Source organism: Mixophyes fleayi, chromosome 7 (genome assembly GCF_038048845.1).
Source record: "Mixophyes fleayi isolate aMixFle1 chromosome 7, aMixFle1.hap1, whole genome shotgun sequence".
NCBI lineage: Eukaryota > Metazoa > Chordata > Amphibia > Anura > Limnodynastidae > Mixophyes > Mixophyes fleayi.
Genome location: NC_134408.1, coordinates 146,516,211 through 146,543,031, shown reverse-complemented (window position 1 = coordinate 146,543,031; position 26,821 = coordinate 146,516,211). Strand labels below are relative to the sequence as shown.

Sequence of the window (26,821 nt, the reverse complement as noted above, 5' to 3'; positions counted from 1 at the left end):
TTAGCCTATTACCACCCTCTACACAGCTAACACAAGACAACAACCCTCTGACCAACATAGTTGTGTGACTGAACACACAGCCCACTAAGTACTTTGTAACCTTTGCATTCTAGCTGGACAAATATTCAATATGATGTAGCACTTACCCTTATGTATCAAACCATTGTCCCATAGATTATAAGCTTGCGAACAGGGCCTTCTTACCTCTCTGTATGTATTACCCAGTATTGTTTTATTACTGTTTGTTCTCAATTGTAAAGTGCTACGGAATCTGCTGCCGCTATATAAATAAATGTTGATGATGATGACAACGATGAGTGATGCTGCAGAAAATCTGCAACAAGTCATAACTACAGTATGCTCAGGAAGTGTCAGGCGTGACTCAAGTCGGTCATGTGGAATTCTTATACACAACAGATCTCTGTAATGGTGAAAAATTCACTTTCGCAACACATGGAAGCTGTGGTTTCCAGCGTTGACCAAGATGGTTTTGTCTAGAATACAAACCTCCCTGGGGCATTAAGAGGAGGACACAGCGGCAGTTTAATGTGGAATGTGTGGACCCTGTCATTAGGACCACGTGAAAGGCTCTTGTCTGAGGCGGGCCAGCTAGTTTTGATGAGGGGGTATTTGCCCCACCCTCGGGCCAGTGTCCCTACTGCTATTTGCAGGACAAAGCTAGATGCATCAATCAGGCTGCTCACTGGTTCTGAGTATTTGGCTTTTACAAAGCTCTGTGCCCTGAGAGGTCAGGTGTGATTGCTGTAATGACAGCAGATGACAGCCAGAGGCCGCTATGCCTCTTGTGCGCTGTCATCTGCGCTTCCCAGTACGTGGTAATGGCTGGAAAGGATTTCTGTAAGAAGATATTTGCATTCATTAGTATGTTAGTCCTTCAAGATTTACAGATGTCAAGTAAGGTGCCAAAAAAAGCTTTGATACTGCACATTAAAACTAACATTAATAACGCACATTAAAAAACAACTACAAAAACTATTGAAACCATGACACCAGTCTTGACTGTATTACATGCATATATGCAATATATATAATGTTGCAAATATGTTATAGGATCCTCAATTTTATTAATCGTTATTAAAATAATTATTGAAGCCTGCCTCTTATAATAAAGCTTGATTTAGATTTTATATACATATATGTATATGTATATATATGTATATATATATATATATATATATATATATATACATATATATATATATATATATATATATATATATATATATATATATATATATATACACATGTATATGTATGTGTGTGTATATGTATGTGTGTATATATATATATATATATATATATATATATATATATATATATATTTATTTGAAATCGAATTAAAGCTTATAGGCAGACTTCAGTAATTACTTTAGTAATGATTAGTAAACTAGAGGATCCTATAATGTTTTTGCTGCTTCTACAGAAATAAACAAGCTTGGACTGGAATTGATAAGATAAGTAAACAACATGTCTTTCTACACGTTTATTTGTTTAACATCCTATTCCATCTATTTAACTTACATATGTAGTGCTCAGTAACTGTGAAATAAAGTTAAACTGTCAAACATAATATATTTAAATAATTAAAATATATAATATATATTTATATATTATTTGCTGAAGGCCCAGTATCACTGGGACTCACCGTTCAGCAGCAGGGCAGCAGGGCAGCAGGGCACGTCATGCCTCACTCTGTGGCTTCTCCTGGGAGGAGCTGCTGCGGCAGCAGCTCCATTTCTGCGATGTTAGATTATACAGCAGCCGCGGCGCTGTCAGAGAAGCGTCCGCGGCGGAGCTGTAGAAAGGGCCCGTGTGTAGCATTTTTCTTATATGTAAAAATCATTGGTCTGTTTATTTATTTGTCTCTCCGGTTATGTATTCGGACGCCCCTGCACCGATTGGGATGAAACCAACCTGAGTTGGTGCAGTTGGGTCCTGGACAGGTTTTAGAGGGGTTGAGGTCCCGGTCGGACCTCTCGTTGCTGTACGCTGGGCAGAACTTTGACCCGGGGAGCCTGTTCTGGACCTTCCACTGGATGGATTCGGATGACATCTTAGCTGCTAATTATTTTTAAAATGTTGACAGTTACATCCAACTGATTGATAACGTAATAACTTGAAGATTTAAACCCAGGCAATGCTGGGTAATTCAGCTAGTAATTATTATAGCAGCCTTGGGCAGTCTGTAGGTTTGAGAGGAGGGCCGGCGAATTTTAGCCCAGGGGCAAGACTCGAGTCAGCAGCCTATTAGGAACATTTTAAAGGGAAAAAAATGCAGGTGGCCCAGTGATCCAGCCCAAGGTAGCCCACTATGGGACCAGCCCGGGGAGGCAGATGCCCCCCTGACCCCAGCCCAGCCTGCCCCTAGCTGTGGATCTACAAGTCTGTCTAGAACGGAGCTGTCAGGACCGCCAATCGTCAGTAAATTTACAGTCAGTAACAAAATAGTCCACATTTCGTTAGATCACTAGAAACATTACCCTCCTCACACTACACTTAAACTCACAGAACAGTCACACCATTGAATGTGAGCAATGGCTGTGAAGACCCTTTTTACAATGCCAAAGCTCCTTTTATCTAGAGATGGGCGGGTCCGGTTCTCCGAGAACCGAACCCACCCGAACTTTGGGTATCCGAGTACCGAGCTGAGCAGCTCGGTACTCTCCCGCCCATTCCGAATCCAAATCGAGGCCGAACGTCATTGTGACGTCGTCGGATCTCGGGGCTCGGTTCTCGCGATACTTCAACTTTATAAATACACGCCTCCACAGCAATCCATCGCCATTTGACAGAGGGAGAGAGCAGGGTGTAGTCATAGGCTAATTAGAGCAGGGACAGAGAATACAATATTGTTCTTGCAATTGCTCTAACCAAAATCGCTAGTGCAGAGAGGAGGATAGAGGTTTATTATTTTTTCTTCATATTTGGCACTCCCCAGCGCTTTTGGGGTGTCCCCCATAATTGTGCATAAATATTTCTGGCTGTCAAAAGTCATATCTGTCAGCAGTATCTACTAAATAATTTGTAGCACTCCTCAGTGCTTTTGGGGTGTCCTCCCTAATTGTGCATTAATATTTCTGGCTGTCAAAAGTCATATCTGTCAGCAGTATCTACTAAATAATTTGTAGCACTCCTCAGTGCTTTTGGGGTGTCCTCCCTAATTGTGCATTAATATTTCTGGCTGTCAAAAGTCATATCTGTCAGCAGTATCTACTAAATAATTTTTAGCACACCTCAGTGCTTTTGGGGTGTCCTCCCTAATTGTGCATTAATATTTCTGGCTGTCAAAAGTCATATCTGTCAGCAGTATCTACTAAATAATTTGTAGCACTCCTCAGTGCTTTTGGGGTGTCCTCCCTAATTGTGCATTAATATTTCTGGCTGTCAAAAGTCATATCTGTCAGCAGTATCTACCAAATAATTTTTAGCACTCAGTGCTTTTGGGGTGTCCTCCCTAATTGTGCATTAATATTTCTGGCTGTCAAAAGTCATATCTGTCAGCAGTATCTACTAAATAATTTTTAGCACACCTCAGTGCTTTTGGGGTGTCCTCCCTAATTGTGCATTAATATTTCTGGCTGTCAAAAGTCATATCTGTCAGCAGTATCTACTAAATAATTTTTAGCACACCTCAGTGCTTTTGGGGTGTCCTCCCTAATTGTGCATTAATATTTCTGGCTGTCAAAAGTCATATCTGTCAGCAGTATCTACCAAATAATTTTTAGCACTCCTCAGTGCTTTTGGGGTGTCCTCCCTAATTGTGCATTAATATTTCTGGCTGTCAAAAGTCATATCTGTCAGCAGTATCTACTAAATAATTTTTAGCACTCCCCAGTGGTTTGCGCTCAGAATGGATTCAAAGCAGTCCACATATGATCTGAATGAGCAACTAGGTTCTGTCACCAGTCCTGATGTTAGTGTTCCCAGTACGTCATCTGGCCAAGGCGATGTCAAACAACAGAGTGTTTTCAAATTAGTGCAAAAAACAAAAACCAAAAAAAAATTTACTGTATTGAAGCGAAAAAGAAGTGTAACTGAGCAAAAGTTAAGTGACGATAAAAAAAAAATTGCAAGCATGCCATTCTACACACGCAGTGGCAAAGAGAGAATGAGGCCTTCACCTTTGGCTATTAGTGGCAGATCCCAAAAAGTTACCCAGCCTACAATTGGTGCACAACTACTGTTACGCGTCAAAGCCGAGCTGCAAGATAACAGTGAGGCATTACAGGAGAATATTTGCTCTGATTCACAAATGACAACAATCCCTGTGGAGAGTCCATCCAACAGTGGGATGTCTAATCGTGAGCATTCTGCTGATGTGTGCCTTAATAGCCCGAGTGTAGCCGGTGATACCCAAATTGAGGATGCCACTTTGGAATTAGAAGAGGATGAGGGGGAGATTTGTGTAGGCGACGAGGGCGCTAATGACGATGTTGATGATTATGATGCAGACAGATACCAAATTGCCTTTCTCAATTTCTATTTATATTCTAGATTATATAACGGCTGAATAGTTTTCTATTTTACTCCTAGTGGAGAGAGGATCTGATGCAGACAGATACCAAACTGCCTTTGTCCATTTCAATTTATATTGTACAGTATATAACGGCTGAATTTATTAGTATTTTATACAAGTGGAGGGGGGCCTAGAGAGACAGAAACCAAACTGGCTTTCTCCATGTCAATTAATATTGTACAGTCTATAACGGCTGGATTTTTTGGTATTTTATACAAGTGGAGGGGGGCCTAGAGAGACAGAAACCAACCTGGCTTTCTCCATGTCAATTAATATTGTACAGTCTATAATGGCTGAATTTTTTGTTTTTTTAAAAAAGTGGAGGGGGGCCTATAGAGACAGAAAGCAAACTGTCTTTTTCCATTTCTTTACATATTTAACTATAAGTGTAGGGTGTAATATACATCCAAAGATGATGGCTGCATTGCCAATATGCATAGATGGAGAGGAAGACAATCTGTTTTGTGTGTTGAATAAATGAAGGCCTACCAACGAAGAATTAAACAGTTTTTTTGGATGATTTATTACCTCAACAATTAGATTACTTATCTCTAAAACAGTTGGAGCACTAAATTGGGTTATTTTAGGCACAAAAACATGTATTTTCCAACAAAATAGCAAAACAAAACCAAACAAAACCAAAACCAAAACCAAAACACGCAATGGCGGTTTTGCAAAACCAAAACCAAAACCAAAACACAACGGTAATCCAGATCCAAAACCGAATCCAAAACCAAAACACGGGGGTCAGTGACCATCTCTACTTTTATCACACATTTCTGACACAAGTTGATATAACAATACTAGCTGTCAGTACATTTTTTTTTTTGTCAGTTAACAAAAAACATGTTTAAGGGTTTGCAGCCCTGACCACAGGTTCCCTGTTCCTGGGGTTAAATGTGCAACTTTTGAAAATTAAACGCAATTTGCTACTTTCCAAGTTTTCAGTGTACGTTCCCAAACCGACCACAAGGGGTCGCTGTGCGCACGTCCCCGCTGCAGTTGTGAAGCAGAATAAGCCGGGGGGCGTGGTTATGCAGATGACGAGGCAGTGTCTGTGTGTTTCTCAGGGGTGGGCGTGGCGTGGTCACCTGGAGGAGGGTTATGCCGGCGCTGCTGCTGCTCCTGGCTGCGCTGGCTGCGTCCTGCTGCGCTCTTGCTCTTCTCATGCGCCGCTGCCTCCCACGGACACTCATGGCCCGCACCGAGAAGCCCTTCTTCAAGATCGCGTAAGTGGGGATCTGTGCATGAGATATGGCTGGTGCGAGATGAGCATGGACCGTGGACCATGGACTATGGACTCATCATACTGAGATTGTGTGTCCATATATTGGTGTGACTGTGTGTATATGTATAATAAATATATATATATATATATATATATATATATATATATGCTCTGCCATAGATATCATTAATAGTATTATAAATATTGCTGTATTGGAGTATATCTCTCGCATTATAGACAGGACATGGCTGATCATCAGGGGTTTGTACAAATATGACAGTGGCAACGACAGACACTCTCTATACACTGGGGTGCAGATGTTTATTTCAGGGGTCGGACTGTGAAGGGGGAGAGTCGGGGAGATCCTGCAGTCAGCCCTTTTGTGATATGTTTATCTGGCTGTAAGAGGTCTGCTGTGCTGCAGTATCATTGTTGAATGGTGAACTATGGCTACTGGTAAGGTGCAATGTGCTGCAGAATGTCTAATAGCAATGCTGGACCACAGCTACTAGTAAGGTGCAATGTGCTGCAGAATGTCTAATAGCAATGCTGGACCACAGCTACTAGTAAGGTGCAATGTGCTGCAGAATGTACATTGCACAGTACTAGTAGCCATGGATCAGCATTGGTAGTATACCATGGGTGGCTACTAGTAAGGTGCAATGTGCCGCAGAATGTATACTACCAATGCTGATCCATGGCTACTAGTACTGTGCAATGTGCTGCAGAATGTCTAATATCAATGCTGGATAACAGCTACTAGTAAGGTGCAATGTGCTGCAGAATGACTGACCCATGGCCACTCACTGTGCAATGTGCTGCAATATGACTGACCTGTGGCTACTAGTACTGTGCAATGTGCTGCAGTATGACTGACCTGTGGCTACTAGTACTGTGCAATGTGCTGCAGTATGACTGACCTGTGGTTAATTAGATAATGCAATGAAAGGTGACGTTGTTTCTAGATTGAGTTGTGTACAGCAGAGGGAGGGTTAATACAATGCTCTGTCCCATGACACAATGTGCTGGACAGAGGGCAGTGTCCTTATCGCCTCCACCACATGGAAGTTGTCTGATCATAAGCCACAGAAAGACCAACAACTGAGGACAACAATGTGCAGACTGGTTTTATAGCGGCATATTCTGCACTCTCTGTGTTTTGTTAATCCCTACACGTGATCCCGGTTACACGGCTGCAGTGTGAGCTTATATCACCTAGACGCAGAGTCCTTGTGTTACTACATTTCATTACATTTCATTTGTGTTTATTATTTTTTTATGTTTATTTACACCGTTAGCTGTTTGTCTTATTATGTTTGGATGCATTTATACTGTATTATGCTGATTAGCCTGGGGCTGGTTGTTACCCCTGCCCTTGGTCTCCCCATTAAACCAGTTCAGGTGTTCAATTGCTGGGGCTGGTGTAAAATTTGTGGAGGGTCACACTGCTTGTTGTATTATTTATTATTTATTATTATTATTATTATTTTTTTTTTATTTTTTTTTTAATACACAGTGCAACATCTGGGGGTGAATGTATCAAGCTGAGAGTTTTCCAGCAGGTTTGAAAAACCAATTAGATTTTAGATATCATTTATTTTGTACATTCTACAAAATGATAGCTAGAATCTGGTTGGTTGCTATAGGCAACATCTCCACTTTTCAAACCCACCAGAAAACTCTCAGCTTGATAAATTTACCCTCTGATGTCTGTGTGGAGGTAACTGTCAATCACTTGCAGTTATCCTCTGTACAGCAATGTGTGTGTTTCTCCTGCAAGGGACTGCAGATACCTCCGCATAGACCACAGATGCTGCTGATCCATTCATTTAAAACTAATTATTTAATAATTGGCAGCATCTGTTGTCATTTCTCACCCAGATCTCTCATATTCACAATGATTCAACAGCAAACCATTCGCTTATTCACGGTATTGCAGGTAAAACTTCTGAATGGTTTGGTGTTTACTGTTGAGGTTATGTCTGGAGAAATCGCACTGCGTGGGTTACGCTGCGGCAGCATCGCACAGCGTGAGACGACAACGCGCAGATTGCTTCATTTCTATACATAAAACCATGGTGCATTTTACATTGCTGGCTTTATAAGGCTTAGCAGCTTTTACCTGTGGTGTTAGATACGGGTGAATAAATTCCTCTGTATACACAAACTCTCCCTTATATGCAGGACTCTGCAGGGGGAAAGTGACACTGCACAAGCACGTCGTCTCACGCATGCCCTCAGGTTGTGCTGCTGACACTGCAAACTGTCAGTTCTTCTGTATATAACCATCAACAGTTATTTATATAGCGCCAGCAGATTCCGTAGCGCTGTACAATTGGGAACAAACCGTAATAAAACAATAGTGGGTAATACAGACATACCATCTTATAATCTTATCATTTCACAGCGCTGGATCAGATAGAGTGCGTCCGCTCTGTTAACCCTTTGCTGCCAAAAAGACTATCCCCACTATGGTTGCCCAGTCAGCCGTTTAAACTAGGACACACATGAAAGATCTATGTATTTATCATTTAATTATATAGTGATGTCTGGAGGGGGTCCATTCCCCAATTGCTGCTCTTTACTGTCCTGCTGTAAGATGCCCCAGGAGGAGGCAGGAGAGAAATCTGGCTAAGGAGAGATAGCAGGGGGTTTGGGGCAGGAGAGACAGGCTCAGGATCTGGGGGGAAAGGGAAAAGAGAGCAGAAAGTTTGGAGGACGGAAAAGAATAGGAGAGACGATGGATGAGGGAGAGAGCGTATGAGACAAGGGACAGGTGATTTCATTGGCCACAGGTGTCCGATAATGGACCTGCGGAGTAAGTGCAGAAGAAGAAGGAACTGGATTCACTGACAGCGCTGGAACACCTGCAGCCGCCAGTAAGTGTTGATCTGTGAATGTCTTGAGCACCGTAATATAAATTGTTCATGTAAAAACAAAATTTATATTTGATTAGTCTCGGTCTTATGACTGCAGAGTGTTGTCTATTTATTGCAGCAAGTTGTCTTCTGCTTTGTTCTGAAATAAAAGTGTGGAAACCCCCCCTCTAGAAATCCTACGCTTCCCTTTGTGTTCTTTAAGGAAGGGGTGGGGAGCTTGTTTGGAGTTCCCCTTTAATTTCAGTGCAGCCAGGCAGTGTGTATATATCATGTGCATCAAGTTGTACATGGCTGAACTTGCCACCAGAGTTGCACAGACTGGCAAGCTTCTGTGGCGTTGATGGGGTTAACGTAGAAAAGCCGGTGAGCGTATTACAGAGCTTAAACCTGCAACACGCTTGTGAGAATGTGCTGGCGATCATGTGACTCTCGTACAGCGGTGACAGGAGGTTTTCACACCAGCCTCGGAGTCGTGTTGTCACCTTCAGTGACTAAGCCTTGATCTGAGAGCAGAGCGCACTGCACATCTGATAATGCGCTCGGCTCTGCGACATTCTTGTGTTACCAGAATGTGGTTGGGCCAAAATAGCATCATTATTCAAGATAATTTTAGAGAGCGCGCCCTGGACTTTATAGACTAAAGAAATGTCAGGTCATACGTCAGGGGTGTAGCAGACAGGTGATGTCAAGAGCATCCTCTGGCCCCCGCTTGGTCTTTAAAAATATGGGTGCTACATACATGACGCGGTATTTTATCATTTATTAATATAGCGCTAACATATTCAATGGAGGAGAACTTTATTTGGCACATCAATCCTTACCCCAGTTACATTCTGTGGGTAGAGCGTGAATTGTAGCCTTATTTGTCAGAACTTCGTTTTTTTCTTAGGGAATCATTTCTAAGTGGCTCACTGCATGCTGCCATATTTGTCAGACCTGGGGGTAAATGTATTAAACTACACTTTTTTGCAAGTCGCTGATATTTGGCGACTGTGCAGGGCAAATTTTAAAATGGCAATAGCTTTCAAGGCAAAATTTTGTCTTTGTGACCAGTGTACCCCCTCTGTAAAGAAGAGTTTCATTCTACAATTAGGATAAAATCCCCCCTCCCCCCACAACTAGCAAAACCGTGGCGTTCCTCTCATTCTTGAAGCCGTGGGTGAAGTCCAATCAGTGGATGAATGGTCAAACCCAAGAACTATTCTGTTCTACTTGGAGTGGGGGGGGGGGGGTTAGAATATGTTTAGGGTGGAGATCTAAATAAGAACTAATATTTCCTCTTTTAACTTGAGCATTTTTGTTTTTATGGCTTCAGATACACTATAAAAATCTGCTTGTCAGATTGTAAGCCTAATGGGTTAGCATCCTTACAGCTCCTGTATTTTGTGGTTTATCTGTTTTATTCATCTGTGTCGTGAAAATGGGCTCAGTGAGTTATTGTGAGTGCAGTTTACAATGTATCCATTCACAGGTTATACAATGCAGGGAGTGCTTCTGCAAACAACAGTATAGTGACAGGATAAGAGATATTGTGTGTATGTTCCTTCGTAGTATTACACATCTGAGAGGGATGGTCTGTGCATGTTATGTAAAGTCACGTTGTGCAATTTGTTATGTCAACTAGAAACTAAGCTACCTCAAATGGCGTTCTGCATTATCAAATGGGATCTGCATTGTACACCGATTATTAGGCTCTGTATCGTATACGCTGTATTTTATATTGTATATTGATTGTATGCTGGTTATCAGATATAAGGACAGATGATGCTTTTTCTGGGTCCCAATTTCAAGTAAAATTTTAAGCTCCTGAATGAAAATATTGTTGTTTTTTTTTAATATTTCCCTTGGCTGCCCCATACGCCTGTAGCGAGTTCTCTCCACACAAAATAGTCATAGTCTTGGGGGAGTGAGACACGATTAATAGAGTGTAGCATAGCTAAAGGCTCCACTGACGTACAGTTGCCCTTTTTTCTGTGCACCAAACATGCTGACAAATCGCGATGATGCAGACGATACATTTACTAGGAAACGGCGAGTCCACTCCTGGCTAAAAAACACTTGTATGTTCCCAGTCATTGGATAGGATGCATTGCTGTGAATATTGAGGGAGCCCCACAAAACAGCCACCTCCTCGGGTTGCCACATGGGCAGTATTTAACCAGCCTGTGGTAAAATTAAGACTCTGTGTTAATGTTGTTAAAGCAGAAACATAACGTGGTAAAATTAAGATTCTGTGCTAATGTTGTTAAGGCAGAAACATAATAACGCTAAGAAGGCCGGTAGTTTACATTCCCCCAGAAAGTTTGGCAACCTACTGCCTCCGCTGTGTGTAGATAAAGTTATCAAAGGGTGGGAGGTACAGTGCCTGCCCACCTCCATGCCTCATGCTAGGGTCATTGATTACCATGATGATAACATGGGCCGGAGCTTTACTGTGTAGGGTTACGGGGTCGCCTGTGGGGTCCGAGAAGAGGTTTCGGTTAGTTTGGAGTATTTACCTCAGGTTCCTTGTACTGTGTATCTCCCTATATCCGTTACTACCACACAGTGATATTTCATTCAGGCACATGTGTATAAATACTTCCCTTGGAAAATGAAGCGTATAATGTGGTTACATACTTCATGTCATCCTGTGAATGCGTGTTTATCGCTACTTGACGGTTACTTCCCGCTCTGGATATGCAGGTTTATCATAAACTGATTTAACTCTTTATGGTCCTAATCATTTCTCTTCTCTGCTGCCCGTCACCGTTTCTTATAGATCTTAACCCTGCTCTCAGATAACGGAGCTTTCAACGGCTCTAGGCAGAGTTGGGACGTTCATTAGGAACCCTAGGCTCCTGCCCAGGGACCTTGAGCCCTGAAGGGCCCAGATTACTCCAACATGATTTAAAATTCCGTTTTTCTTTCGTTTTTACTGAGGGACCCGATTTACAGTAACTGTCTTTGTTTTTTGGGGGGTTTTTGACAGACAGGGGAGAAACTAGTTTCTTGCCTCGGGCCCCACTGGGTCTTAATCCATCTCTTAGTGTCTGATTTAACCAGCAGGGAGGTTTCTGTGTCTTGATTACAGGAATGCTGGTTATTTTTAACACATTGTTTAAAGTGTAATAAAGGATGATAATTATGTTAATTGTATATAATTCCGTAAAGGTGCGAACTTTTCCGCTGCCGCAACTATTAATCCTTCCCTAAGTTGTCGTCTAAATGACCTTCACTAACCTCCTTTTTTTTATTTTAATTTTTTTTTTTTTCAATTTAATTATAATAATCAATTTCTATTCTTCGGCACAGTTAAAACACTTTATAGCGTTAATGTCAAAAGCTGTAAGGTCTGTGGATGATCTTATTCCATTGATGCACAGTGTTCCCCTTCTTCTTATCTCAAATATATACAGTCGCTTCCTATTGCACTCTAGTCATAACTCTGCCATAAAGCTGTATTGAAGATTTGTGTAGTATCAGGTTCCCTACAGAAATCCAGCTACGCGATTGGCTCCTGGCTTCAGCCAATGAGGGTTCCTAATGCTGTGCGGAGCCTGGTGTGTTTTAATCAGCAGGAACCTTCTTCCCCGGCGTTGGTGGTGGAATGAGGCGCCATCGATAACAGCACGGTGTAGATGGGATAATGACATTCCGCAACTGATTCATACCCTTAAGAACACATATAAGAAATGTGACTATATCCATATGAAACTCTGGTATGAGTTAAAAAACATCCTGGTCCTGAGTCGTCATAGAACATATCTGCCAACTTTGAGCGTATCTCTGCGTGTGCCCAGAACCTGGAGATATGCAAAGGACACTTACTACAGCCTACGATTCCGGGGAGTGAACTGGGCAGGGAAAGGATATTTTGCCGTAGTGAATACACAATAGGGGCATCCTAAACTCAAGAGCAATCAGCCACTTCGGAACATGGCCGAATCCAGCTCTGCGCCTGCAAGTTTACTTGTTTTTCTGCCGTATCGCTCGCTCCAGCTAAAGGGCTCGTCTAAGTCCTGATCAGTAGTGATGACAGTCTCGTATACATGCTATAACATGTGTTTGCAATCAGGAGCAACTGTAAAATGTATTTTATGCTCAGTAGACATTAACAACATTCTGATAAATGTATTTAATGGGGGAAAAATAACTAAAAAAAACTTTTTTTTTTTTCTTTAACTGTTTTAACATTAATACTTCTTTATTATCAGGTAACAATAATGCAAATTTTGTTTTATTTTACTGTGTTCTATTTCAAATTCATAATCCACATAGCTATTGGACGTATTCACTGCCTCTGGTGCACAGCAGACTTGCTCTCGATTTCTAAATCACATGTATCTTGAGATCCGTGCCTTGATGAATTAGGGTGGATACAAAGCCTAAATACCTATCTATAATACTGGATGCGGATTGCGCTCTGAGTACGTGTCTTGAGGAATCGGGCCTCTGCCTTTGGGGTTTTGGTGGTGAATAAGACAGGTATATAATATACATCTTGACTACACTGACATTTAATTCACCTTGGAATACTGGTCACTGATTGGAGAGGGGGTTGGGGGCGCTCCCACTGAGAATTAACATACTGTACTAAACACCGCAGACGTGTTCATCACGTGTGGACTGACGGTGTTGGTGCGTCTGAGGTTCCGCATTTTCTTTGTCTTATGTTCTACACTTTGAGTGTCGCCATTTTTGTTATGATGATGGATGGGCTCCTCTGGTGCTGGAATTGCTGCTTCGCTTACTGGATTTCTGTACTGGTTTAATTTTTTTTTTTTTAAATCATAACCCTTAAATATTGCATGAAAAAAATCTTTGTTAGACATTCCTTAACTTCAACTGTACATATGTAATAAGTTTGGAGTCTTATTTTCACTTATTTAATAAATGCTAGTACACACTGTCTTTATTTCTATATTTTATAAAGCATTCATTTATTAATGAGAGCAATGCTGATCACTTGACCGAGCTAAAATGAAATATTAGCAATAGGTTACGACTGAGACAGAGCCCCCTAGTGGTCGGATTGTCATCAAAAATCATAAAATACATCTAGTAAGAATCTCCAATATATCACAGTGTGCTTATTTTATGGAATAGATGACTTTGCTGACGTTAAGAATGTTACTGTTGTACTGGTAGCCAGAGGGGTCTTAGCCCCCCCCCCCTCCCCCCCATCCCAAACTGGAGTAATTTGCAGTCACGGGTTTGCATGGTGATGGATGTGGGCTGAGTTTAGTGTTCTGACTTTTATCTTTTAGCTTTTCCTCTTTCCAATTACACAATTTCCCTTTTTTAAATAAAATGCATTTATATTTTCACATGTTATTCATAGAATTTTGTCTCATTTCTTGCTCAGCCTTTTAACAACAGAATCATGTTACAGAGAAGGGGAAAGTCTTGATAAACCGATGTGTGCGGGGATAGGAAAGAATTGCACAAATGCTGATCATACACGCGGTGATATCGAGGGCGTGTATGGGCTGCAGATCACCAGTAATGGTCCTGTCGGAATCAATTGGATTATTAATAGGCATATTCAGAAGATGACTACATGTGGCCCCTATTGGACTTTGTTGCAGTTTGACCCAACTAATAGGCCCCTAGGACACCATAAGATATATAAATATCCCACCTCCTTTTGGCCACAGTGTCCTATAGCAGTCTGAACCCACCACAGACAGAATGCTGGGAGAGCCGTGGTATGGTAAACACTGTGTCGTTTATTCAGGACGTAGTTGTGTAGCGGCCATCGGTAAATAATATATACGTTTTGGTTGGAGATAATCTTTAAGACATTTGTTTGTGCTGTTAAATCCACTAATATGACCACATTTTGAAAGTACCTGTCGCTCCTCTCCTCATTCACCTCCGTAACAGAGCTCCTCGCAGTGATTGTAGGAGGTGCTTAGTGATCCTGTGTATGATATCCCCTCTCTATTACTTTATAGCAGAGCTCCTCACAGTGACTGTAGGAGGTGCTTAGTGATCATGTCAGTGAATATGACATTATCAAGGAGCAAAAAGTATTCACTTGTTTAGTTTCTCATCTGGATAAGTGGTTCCGATAACTGTATATAGGAGTTATGGGCGTGGCGTGTTTAGCGGTTGTTATGTTATGGGCGTGGCGTGTTTACCGGTTGTTATGGGCGTGGCGTGTTTACCGGTTGTTATGGGCGTGGCGTGTTTACCGGTTGATATGGGCGTGGTGTGTTTAGCGGTTGTTATGGGCGGCCGCGTGGCGTGTTTAGCGGTTGTTATGGGTGGTCGCGTGGCGTGTTTAGCGGTTGTTATGGGCGGTCACGTGGCGTGTTTAGCAGTTGTTATGGGCGGTCACGTGGCGTGTAGGAATCTGTTGGTATGGGCGGTCACGTGGCGTGTTTAGCTGTTGTTATGGACGGTCACGTGGCGTGTTTAGCGGTTGTTATGGGCGGTCACGTGGCGTGTTTAGCGGTTGTTATGGGCGGTCACGTGGCGTGTTTAGCGGTTGTTATGGGCGGTCACGTGGCGTGTTTAGCGGTTGTTATGGGCGGTCACGTGGCGTGTTTAGCGGTTGTTATGGGCGGTCACGTGGCGTGTTTAGCGGTTGTTATGGGCGGTCACGTGGCGTGTTTAGCGGTTGTTATGGGCGGTCACGTGGTGTGTTTAGTGGTTGTTATGGGCGGTCACGTGGCGTGTAGTAGCGGTTGTTATGGGCGGTCACGTGGCAGTTGGTATGGGCGAGCACATGGCCTGTAGTAGCGGATGGTATGGCCCGGCACGTGGCGTGTTTAGTGGTTGGTATGGGCGGGCACATGGCGTGTAGTAGTGGTTATGGGCGGTCACGTGGTGTGTTTAGCGGTTGGTATAGGCGGGCACATGGCGTGTGCAGCGGTTGGTATGGACGGTCGCATGTACAGCAGGCTGTGTAGTAACACTGCATTAGAATTCTTGCAAAAAACAATTATTTTGACAACGAAAGTAAAAATAAGACTCAGATTTGCAAATCACTGTGAAAGATAAGTCTCCTACTAATTAGAGCTATTGCTCAATGTTTCTGACATTTGTTAGAACAAGAGTATCTTGGCTTAACGACAGGAAATGTAGATTTAATGCCTAAGGAAGGAATGTATGTTCTGAAGGCTCAGATCATGCACCAGATAAAATGAATTCTCACCAAGTCTTGTGTAAATATATAGTGTGTATGTTGTATTACACCCCACAGGTGAAGAAGCAGGTTGTATTTGTGAATGGACATGTTCAATTCACAGAAATTTGCAGTTAAATTATACTAAATTATACTATTATGTAGAGTTACTCACATTATTTGAACCAATCAGCAGTTCTGTCCGGTTTAAAATAATCTATACAATGTTGCCTATTCAAGCTTAAATGGCTAATTTTATAGTATATTGAACGTTCCTTTGAATCAAACTATGAGCAATACTGTGTTCTAGTTCAGAGGTCACGTTCTGAGCAGTTAGAAATATTCTACAATGTTACAATGTAACCAGCTAAGCTCAAACCTGTTCTCCTTGCTCTAATTGTTTAGTTTAAAGTTCACGATTTCTCAAACTTTAAGCTGGTTCCATTTAAAAAAAACATTAAAGCAACTCTAACGATGAGGTATATTATATATTTGTACATATTTAAACATGTATCCTTAACCCACTTCCTCTAGTAGAAGTTGTATGTAAAGCTGTTGTTGTTTTTTAGAAACAGTCATTAAATAGGGAAGCGACGCTGCCAATATTGTATTGAGGGAAGTCATTTCGTATTCCCCCAGGAAACAACAGGACAATATCATGAATTAATGTTGGATTAGACCTGGGGGGTAAATACAGAGCAGTAAATGGGAATTTCATTTTATCAAGAACCTTTGTATTTGGACATAAATCATTGTTACTCTATTAAACTAATAAGATTTGTACTAAAACCTTTTCTTGGAGCAGCTTTTAGTTTTCCTTTAAAATCTATATATTCCAAACGGGTGTCGGAGAAGGACCTTCTAGCCCTGGAAATTGCTCAAATTCTGCATGTTACACTGTATAGTTCATCTCAGACAGGATTGAATTTTGCACCCCCTCCTCCTAAAAATGTAGCACCCCCCCCCCCCCCAAAAAAAAAAAAAAAGCCTTGTGCCCTAGCTGCAGGCTAGTCAGTCCATTGGCTAATCAGGCCCTGCCTATAGTGAGCAAACTAAAGGGGAAAATATTTGTTTAGAAAATGACAGCAAACACGACTGATTACTATGGATCAAGGGCAGCACGGTGGCTCAGTGGTTAGCACTTCTGCCTCACAGCGCTGGGGTCATGAGTTCAATTCCCGACCATGGTCTTATCTGTGTGGAGTTTGTATGTTCTCCCCGTGTTTGCGTGGGTTTCCTCCGGGTGCTCCGGTTTCCTCCCACACTCCAAAAACATACTGGTAGGTTAATTGGCTGCTATCAAAAATTGACCCTTGTCTCTCTCTCTGTCTGTCTGTGTGTGTGTATGTTAGAGAATTTAGATTGTAAGCTCTAATGGGGCAGGGACTGATGTGAGTGAGTTCTCTGTACAGCGCTGCGGAATTAGTGGCGCTATATAAATAAATGATGATGATGATGATCAATGGTCTCTAATATACTTCTATTTTGTCCTTTACAAGAGTCTGCTAAATCGCTGTGTCATCAGTGTGTGACTCTGTGAATGTTGCCTGTGAAATGCATTTACAGAAATAGGTGGAGCACCTGAAATACTAGGTCAGATGCTAAGAATTAGGTCAGATTAGGGCATGTTGGCATTGGCATGTCTTAAGCAAAGTATTATCTGAGTAATAAGCTGTACAAGCACAGTTTACCATTGATAGATAGTTACAGGACCTTAAAATACTTGAGTATTTAGTGTATGTTTTGGGGGAAGGAATTCACTTGTGCACTCGCCACTTCCTGAACGTAGCCGGCTGGAGAGTGGCAGCTTTGCTTTTTTTTTTGTCAATGGGATAAAATAAGTGTTTGGTTACTATGGGCAACAGATCAAACATTTGCTTTAACTTTCACACATGGAGTTAAGCTAGGGTTAACGTTCACCAGTAATGGAAGCAGCCATGTTTAGTCTGTCCATTAACCACTGAGGCAAAGTGTGGTATTATGACTGAATGAAGTATAGCAAAGCCGCACTTTGTGTAATATTTGTATCCACCCATTACGTAAATAAATGCCCATAGCTTTTGGACCATAAGATGCACAATATTGGCCAAATTGGACCTTGTTACCTCTTCCATTGCTAATAGGAGATTGGGGCATCCTGCAGAGGTGAATACGTCGCCCTCCATTTCTTCCCAAACATCTCTGATGCCTTCAATGGCGGCAGCTGCGTCCTATCGACTGCACTTTGTGTGTTAGTATGTCAGCTGCATTTTTTCACAGGGAGGGGTCTAGTAGGAGAATATTTGTGATATTACTGTTTGGGCCATAAGGACTTTTGCATTAAAGCAGCTTATGTCAATATAAAATTCATATATATCATCATCAATTAGTTATATACCACCACTAATTCCGCAGCGCTGTAGAGAACTCATTCACATCAGTCCCTGCCCCATTGGAGCTTACAGTCTAAATTCCCTAACACACACGGGTCAATTTTGATAGCAGCCAATTAACCTAGTAGTATGTTTTTGGAGTGTGGGAGGTAACCGGAGCACCCGGAGGAAACCCACCCAAACACAGGGAGAACATACAAACTCCACACAGATAAGGCCATGTGTATATGTATGTATGTATGTATGTGTTATATATATATATATATATATATATATATTATATTTAAACATTTTTTTTTCCTAATACTATATTGGTGCCTCTTACCAGTTTCATGCACTGTACTCATATATACGCTTCCTCTGGTCGTTTGATCATCTGACCAAGACTTGTCGACTCTCTCTGCAGTTTGACCATTACATAGTTTTCCTATGAGCATGCAGACCAGCATTTGGGCAATTTGTGGGACATTCTTGCTCAGTGGTTCAGCCTAAAGCCCGGCATAGCAGCAATGAGCACATGAATTCCATCCATTGGTGAATGATGAATAACTGTGATGTCCTAAATTCCTGCACTGCGGGGCCTGTAAATAGCTGCGATCAGCAGATAATTTGGGACGTTGTCCAGACGTGTTTAAGTGGTAGAACAGGTTATTATTATAGATTGGATCTTACAATCGGCTTCGGTTCATAGGTCGTCCAGCTTAGCTGTGTTGGCTGCTTCGCTGCACTTCAGCTGGTTCAGTCCATCAATGCTTTTATTCTTCTGTGAGAGGGTCCCTTCTGTGACGGTGCAGCTGTTGTCTTTCAATGTCACAGCGCGGCTTTGCTTTGTGAGTTTCGTCACCGACCACAGGAATAGTTTATATTTAGTATATGTGCTGGTATATTTGCAGGGAGTATATGGAAGACTGGACAGTGACGTTTTCCTTCCCTTGTTGCTCGTGAGTTTATACTGTCCATTGTCTGCGGTAACTCCATCTCACTCTGGTCAAGATGAAGACAAAAAAAGCACGGTGGCTCGGTGGTTAGCACTTCTGCTTCACAGCACTGGGGTCATGAGTTCGATTCCCGACCATGGCCTTATCTGTGTGGAGTTTGTATGTTCTCCCTGTGTTTGCGTGGGTTTCCTCCGGGTGCTCTGGTTTCCTCCCACACTCCAAAAACATGCTAGTAGGTTAATTGGCTGCTATCAAAATTGACCCTAGTCTGTGTGTGTGTATGTTAGGGAATTTAGACTGTAAGCTCCAATGGGGCAGGGACTGATGTGAGTTCTCTGTACAGCGCTGCGGAATTAGTGGCGCTATATAAATAAATGGTGATGATTATAAGTTAGGAATAAAGATTATTTATTAACATTTATGTGACTAAACATTCTGCACAGTCCAGTATTGTATAGGTCATTATCTGCTTCCGAGATTGGTGTGAAAGTAATTATTAATTATTGCGACACAAACTTTATATTCAGACTTGTACAGTCTGCCCTGATCCTGCCTATAGAACCCAGCACAATGTAAGTGTGAATTGTGAGACGTAATTAAGTTATTCCATCTAGTTCACAGTTTTACGAAGCGGCAAATACATCTAAGGTTGTGTGAAACTTTTTAACACCAGGGAGTATTTTTGCTAATCTGCGGGTTTGAAAAAGTGGAGATGTTGCCTATAGCAACCAATCAAATCTTTATAATGTACTAAACAAATAACAGCTAGAATCTGATTGGTTGTTATAGGCAACATCTCCACTTTTTTCAACCCGCAGTTTAGTAAATATACCCCCTAGCATAGGCAAACTGAGGGGGGTTTCCTAGTGCCTGGAAACCCCCTCCAAGTCTAGGACACTGTATAATTGAGGCGGCTGGACCCTGCCCCCACTTCACACCGCTCTGCTTGAAAAGGGAGAGCTGTGTGCACCTAACAGTAGTACACGCAGCATTGCCCGTGTATGTTATGGGGATAGGAAGAGTTGGAGAGCAGCCAAGCACTGTCTAATATATAGCCACGCCCCCAAGCATGCTGGTCACGCCCACTGGTGGCGTGGTGTGGAAACCCCCCTCTACAAATCCTGCGTTTGCCCCTGCCTAGGAATGGTTGGTGTGATCAACAAGTATAATTATGTGAAACTGGCAGATGTGTTTTTTTATAAATTTGTTTAAGGAGCTTTGCACAAATGTAGAGGTGCAATGGATTAATAAATTGTCCATAATGTTGTATCTGTTCTTAATCACAGTTATGACTGACATAATAGATGAACACGTGGTTGCCTCCTGCTGGCCGGAAGTATTACTGCAGCATCTATGCATTTTTTTTTTTTTTTTTTTTTTGTCACCATATCTGGCAGTAATACCAGAACACACCATCTGACCGTTCTATTTTCCTGAAGAACATAAATGAAATGGGCACTTCAACTGGATTTATTGGGTGAAATAACAGAACCTTTTAAATCCTTCAATTCTGGTTTCTATGTGTCCTGCTCACCATCCAGCTCTGCTCGGTGATTGATTTACATGCCTGATGTCCTCCCTGATGTGGGCATTGTATGACCAGAGATTCAGGAGACTGTTCACTTCACCAGCGTTGTCAATGCTTCTTCCCTAGCAACCGAGGAAGAACAGACCGAGATCTGAGCTGGTAAATGGAAGGAGACGTTGTCTTCATTTATTAACCTGATTATTCAAGCAGAACTATCTTAGATTGGACAACTTGCTGAAAAGCGTAATTATCCTTTATGAAGTATACGAAATACGGTCAAAAGTACAAACTGACTTGTGCTTATGAGTAAATAATTTATAGAAACCGTATACAGTAGTCAGTGTTTATATTCCTTTAAATATTATATATATTTATTGAATTGTTTTACATATGCTTATTTGAACAATTCCCATTGGGACATTTTATGTTTGTTCTTATTTTTATAAAGTGTTACTTCCATTCTGCAGCAGAAAGCCATAATCTATTCCAGGAAGGTGAATTAGCTAATGATTGACAGGTGGATTTTCCTCTTCTCTGTAAGGAATGTGGGTTCTGATTGGCTCCTATTGCTGGACATTGCAGGTCATTGGCTGGTTATATACAAGTCTCCCAGGGACTCCGCCTCAGACTGTCAGTTTCCTGCCTATAATGGTCCTAATTTACAAAGCGCAAAATTGCTGATGCGAGGTACAGAGACCTTTTTCGGAGCTTTGCATCTAGATTTCTGCTAAATTACATGGGTTTATGGTGGTTGTGAAGGAGCAGAAGTTTACACTGGCCGATGTGAGAAGTTGGGTGGAGTGGAGGCGTTTCTTGCAAAGTACAGAGACAGCGCACCGAGTTTTATGGATGAGTTCTCTCTCTAATATAAGCTATACATCGGGCCAACCTAGTATTTCATTTGATGATAGAGGTGTAATTAAATTTGTAGGAGGGTGAACTTTGATGTGACTTATCAGGGGCAAACGCAGGATTTGTAGAGGGGGGTTTCCACACCACGGCGCCAGTGGGCGTAACCAGCATGCATGGGGGCATGGCTATAATTTTAGACAGTGCTTGGCAGCTCTCCAACTCTTCCTATCCCCATAATATACATGGGCAGTGCTGCGTGCACTACTGTTGGGTGCACACAGCTCTCCCTTTTCAAGCAGAGCTGTGTGAAGCGGGAGCAGGGTCCAGACACCTCAATTATACAGTGCCTCAGGCTTGAAGGGGGGTTTCCAGGCACTAGAACCCCCCCCCCCCCTCGGTTTGCCTATGCTTTTGTACATGGGCGCCTCTATGGATTTCCTATTGCCTCTCCTCGCACTTTGGTCCACTTCTAATTTGTGCAGATGTCTTCCGATAGCGGGGAGCAGGCGCTATGTGCGCTGGGCGAACCCAATAGACGCACTGCGCATCCAGCCTGCTTGGGATTGGGGTTTACTGACTGCAAAGGGGCTGAATTGAAACCAACTAAACAGCTTTTATAGGAAGTAGAATAACAGGAGGGATACAAGCAATAAAACCGATGTATAAAGAGATTGCTCTTGGAACAATGTGCCATATACATTCTTTATTACGTGGTCATTTTGGTAATGGGGGAGCATAGATTTCCATATTCTAGTCTTGGTTGCTTACCACTGATGGAAATGTAGAAGCCTGACAGGTTGTGCTGGGACTTGTAGTTCCCCAACTAGTGAGCCACATGTGATGTGGTGTTTGGAAATTCTTGCTTTACTGCAGCTGAAGCTCCAGATAGTCCAGAGTTAATAGAATTATAAAGAATAATCCCCTGTAAATATGTTACTGCACAACCTGGAATTCGTTATAGGACTCTGTTCCTTTCCTTCCACCTCTGTGATGTGATTTGTATTAGAGCACTGAGATACAGTATAAGTTGTGGTTACTGCAGGCGCGGAGAGAGTCTGTGCAGTTATTACTCTGTCAGTATTGTGGGGGTTGTAGAGAGATGTATTCCCCGAACCACTGTGTATATTTACAGCTTTCATATAAATAAAGTTGACCACAAATTTACAAATAAGCGTGAGAGGAAAAAACAAGCGTTCAGTTTAGTAGGTGAAAGAAGTGACACTTACTGAAGACTTGGAAACATTGTAACATAACTCCTTCACCTTCATCCTGGTTCCTCTCTAGATGCTGTAACTACTTTAGGGGGGGAAAAAAATGTTGTTGATAAAGTGGCAGAATATTCTGCAGCGTTGTACAACGGGGGAAATAAAACAACCAACAATTGCTTAAAGGACAAACGTTGGTTTCAGAGAAGCATAACCTAAATTGTCAATTCAAATACTATCAAGAGTGTTTTCAAAATTGCCGGTGATATTTACAATAATAGCTGGAGAATGTAACCTGCGTGAGTTGGTCTTGAAACTTATGACGCTGGATTCAAAATGCTGATAGCCAGGGCTGCCATCAGAAACTGTGGGGCCCAGTACTAATTAATCTGGTGTCCCCCTCCCCATACATGTGCCCCCCTCCCTCTTCGCCATAGATGCGCCCCCTATCCCTCATTACAGTACATTCCCCCCGACTCCCTCATCACAGTAAATGTCCCCCTCTCCCCTCCCCACAAGCACAGTTGAGGTCCCCTTCTCCCTCTACCCCCTCCCCCCCCCCCCCCCTCCACAGTTAAGGTCCCCGAGGCTCTCCCTCTCCCTCTCCCCCCTCCCGCTCCCCCTCAAAAAAAAAAAAGAAAAAAAAGAATAGCTAATTAACTTACCTTCTCCTCCGCGATGCTGCAGCTCCCGGTCACTAATACACTGGGAACGGGGCGCGCAGTGATGACAACACCACACCGCGCTTCCAGCCTATCAGAGCTTGGGAGGCGGCGCTGCAGCATCGCGGAGAAGAGGGTAAGTGAAAAAAGGGGCTGCACAGTCTGTGACTGTGTGGCCCGGACAGTCCAGAGAGTCCGGACAGACGGAGAGGTCTGTTCGGGCCTCCTAGTCTGTCCGGGCCCCTCACAGCAGTACTGGTCGTACCCCCCTGATGGCGGCTCTGCTGATAGCTACACTTACTTTCTAAAAACTTCTAGGCGTATATTTAATAAACTGCAGGTTTGAAAAAGTGGAGCTGTTGCCTATAGCAACCAATCAGATTCTAGCTGTCATTTTGTAGAATGTACTAAATAAATAGAATCTCCACTTTTTAACACCCGTAGTTTAGTAAATATACCCCCTAGTTTAGATATTTTGGTTGAAGGAAGTTGATGTCCCTGTTTGATACTGCAGCAACATAGTACCACTTCTCTTATCCTGCGTGCGTGAAGCGCACAGTACCACTTCTCTTGTCCTGCGTGCGTGAAGCGCACAGTGCCCCTTGTGAGCGGTACAATACAGACACCACTTTTGTATAGGAGCGTATAGATGGTACACTTACCATCCAGCACGGTCTATCCTGAGAGAGCACATTGCATATTGTACTCTTTGTTTTATGCATATTTGACCGGTACAGAGATGTGTTTTACCGCTACAATGATTCATCACATCACATACGGTCACCGCTCAGGATAACATCACCATAAACAGCTCCTACATCAAGGAGGACGAGGAGTAAAGGGTCAACTACACAGCAAGACCCCGCTGAGCAGCCGGGAACAATTTAAGGATATGCTTTTGTAACAATGACTATTTCTTCGCTGCTAATGTTTCCTGTTAGAACTATTTTAGATAAGAGCACAACAGGTGGATCACACAGCGGTTTATGTGGTCTTTACAAAGCCATTCAATGGATAAATAAATAACATACCACAACCATTTGATTTAATGTCTGGAATGTTTTCTTTGTAATAGTGTTATTGTTGTGTGTGTTTATAAATGTGGTCCGTGTGAACATACGTGACAACCTTTTAAATAAAATTGGCAATATGTTGCGGCCATCGTGTTGTGTGCGTGCTCATAGCGCTCAGTACATTGGATTATGGGTGTTAGAAACTATAACTGAAGTACTGGACTTGTGAAAAACGTATTTCTACTGTATTTCAGACATTAGTTAGATATGATGTCATTTATCATGCAGAGTAAAATAACATACTGAGAACTGCAACGTGCTGCAATCTTCTGTCCTGTCCGACAAAGACTATAGTGACTGCAATCTGTACCGTAGGCTGCTATTGTTGGTCTTTATAGTGGGAAATGTGAATGATGTTAATCCTAATAATACAAAGGTCCTAGATCTTATCAATAAGTTGTTGATATTGAGGTGTGATATATTTGTCTCTTACCGCTAAGTCTGCTACATTTAATACCTACGAAACCTGTGACAACATCATCACCATCATCTATTTATATAGCGCCACTAATTCCGCAGCGCTGTACAGAGAACTCACTCGCATCAGTCCCTGCCCCATTGGGGCTTACAGTCTAAATTCACTAACACACACACAGACTAGGGGCAATTTTGATAGCAGCCAATTAACCTACCAGTATGTTTTTGGAGTGTGGGAGGAAACCGGAGCACCCGGAGGAAACCCACGCAAATACGGGGAGAACATACAAACTCCACACAGATAAGACCATGGTCGGGAATCGAACTCATGACCCCAGTGCTGTGAGGCAGAAGTGCTAACCACTGAGCCACCGTGCTGGCGCATGTATCGTGATGAGGATTGTCATGCACAAGTCCTTTTAGACAGCTCTGTGTGGGATGTACTGAGATACAGGAAACTGTTCCTTTAATATAATTTTAAAATGTTGCTAACATTAAGAATGTACAGCTCTAATATGCTGCCGTTTTATAAAGAATAACAGTAATTCCATGCAGAACTGGAGGTGGTATGATTAATAATCACAGATTGCATGGCACTTTTGGGTTATTAATTGGAAAATGTTCTGTGTTCAGCTGTGAGTTACAATGACAACCTTTCATAAAGTTCTTCCATCGCTGTATTTTTAATCTGTGAAGCATTATTCCTTACACCAAGATCATTAAATGTACCAGAGAGGGTGAATGCCAGATGAGATAACAGACTGATCCGTCAGCCGCCTGATCAAATGTTTCATTGTGCCAGAGAATGTTTTGTTACCAGCTGATGGAGAGAGGAATTGGCGCTAACACGCTCGTTAGTCAGAATGACAGAGATGTCAATCAATTATACACATTGGGGCACTGTGATGAACCGCTGCAGAGGGGGACAGTGTTGGGGGTTAAGCGGCCCGTGTTGCGGGGAAAGTGGACCTAGGTGTGTAGTCCAAGAGATTTTTCAGTTTTGGGCAAGACCTGGTCCCAAGAGCTTACTTACATCTGGTCTAGCGTTTATGCAGTCCATTGGGTCCCTGGAAGCTTGGCTCACTTGGTTTTTTGGGTGGCATTATCCTTTAGGGCATTGGATCCCAAACTTTTTCAGTTCCAGGCACCCTTAGGGTCTCCATAATTTTTTCAAGGCACCCTAAGCCAAAATAATTACCAAGTAGTCCCCCGCCTTGGTTACCACTGGCCCTGGCAGAGGCACCCCTGTGAGATCGCCGAGGCACCCCAGGGAGCCTAGGCGCACAGTTTGGGAACCATTGCTTTAGGGTCCTCTGCCTGGCTCGTCTTGTATTCTATCTAATATAGAAAGTACAACTGATCTGAGATGACCATTCTAATGCACTGATCCCCCGCTCATATACCACAAACAATTCTATGTATCCAATGAATGAGTGTAATCCAACTGATGTCACCTTGTGTGGACAGCGCACCCACATATAAAGTCCCATAATCAACGTCGCAGCTGGGAAATCGAACCCGGACCCAATTGGTTCGAACCATGTAGTCAAAAACCTGACTAGGTTCATGGGCGCCCTGAATTCATGAAAAATTGTATCTAAAGCGTCCTCGTTTGACTACTGGAAATGTTGTGATGTGCGGTTCCAGGTTGGATCTGGTCCCGCTCACTTTACAGATAATTACACTCTGTCATTGCTGGGAAAAAACGTCTAATAACAAAGTTGTTTATTACAAATTTCCACGTGTATATGACAACACCTGCAGAAGGAGACTCCTCTGTTAACCAGTATGTTGTTGTTATGATTCATAGGTGATTAAATGATTTGTTTTTCCTGTGCAGAACAACCTAGCGATTAACAGGGCAGCTGTGAGCAAAGGTTAATTCCTGCAATACAGTAAAACCGTTTCCTCGTTCTTTTTAAAGACTTTTTTTTTCTTTTTTTTTCTCCCTTTTGTTAGAGATTTGACAGGTGTGTTTTTCTGCAAAACTAGTTTTACACTTAATTCCTATTTCAT

General features: G+C 42.4%; 1 protein-coding gene across 2 annotated transcripts in view; it reads left to right on the top strand.

Annotated features, from left to right (window-relative positions):
- The first annotated feature begins 5,614 nt into the window (after nt 1–5,614).
- The window catches only part of LOC142098322 (putative thioesterase PNKD), a 56,951-nt gene continuing 35,744 nt past the window's right edge, over nt 5,615–26,821 (top strand). For both annotated transcript variants that reach the window (XR_012678327.1, XM_075181072.1), the window contains exon 1: nt 5,615–5,766. Coding sequence is in view for 1 of the 2 variants with exons in the window: in XM_075181072.1 (XP_075037173.1) it covers nt 5,642–5,766 (125 nt within the window). In the remaining variant the exon portion in view is untranslated. The remainder of the gene's footprint in view (nt 5,767–26,821) is intronic.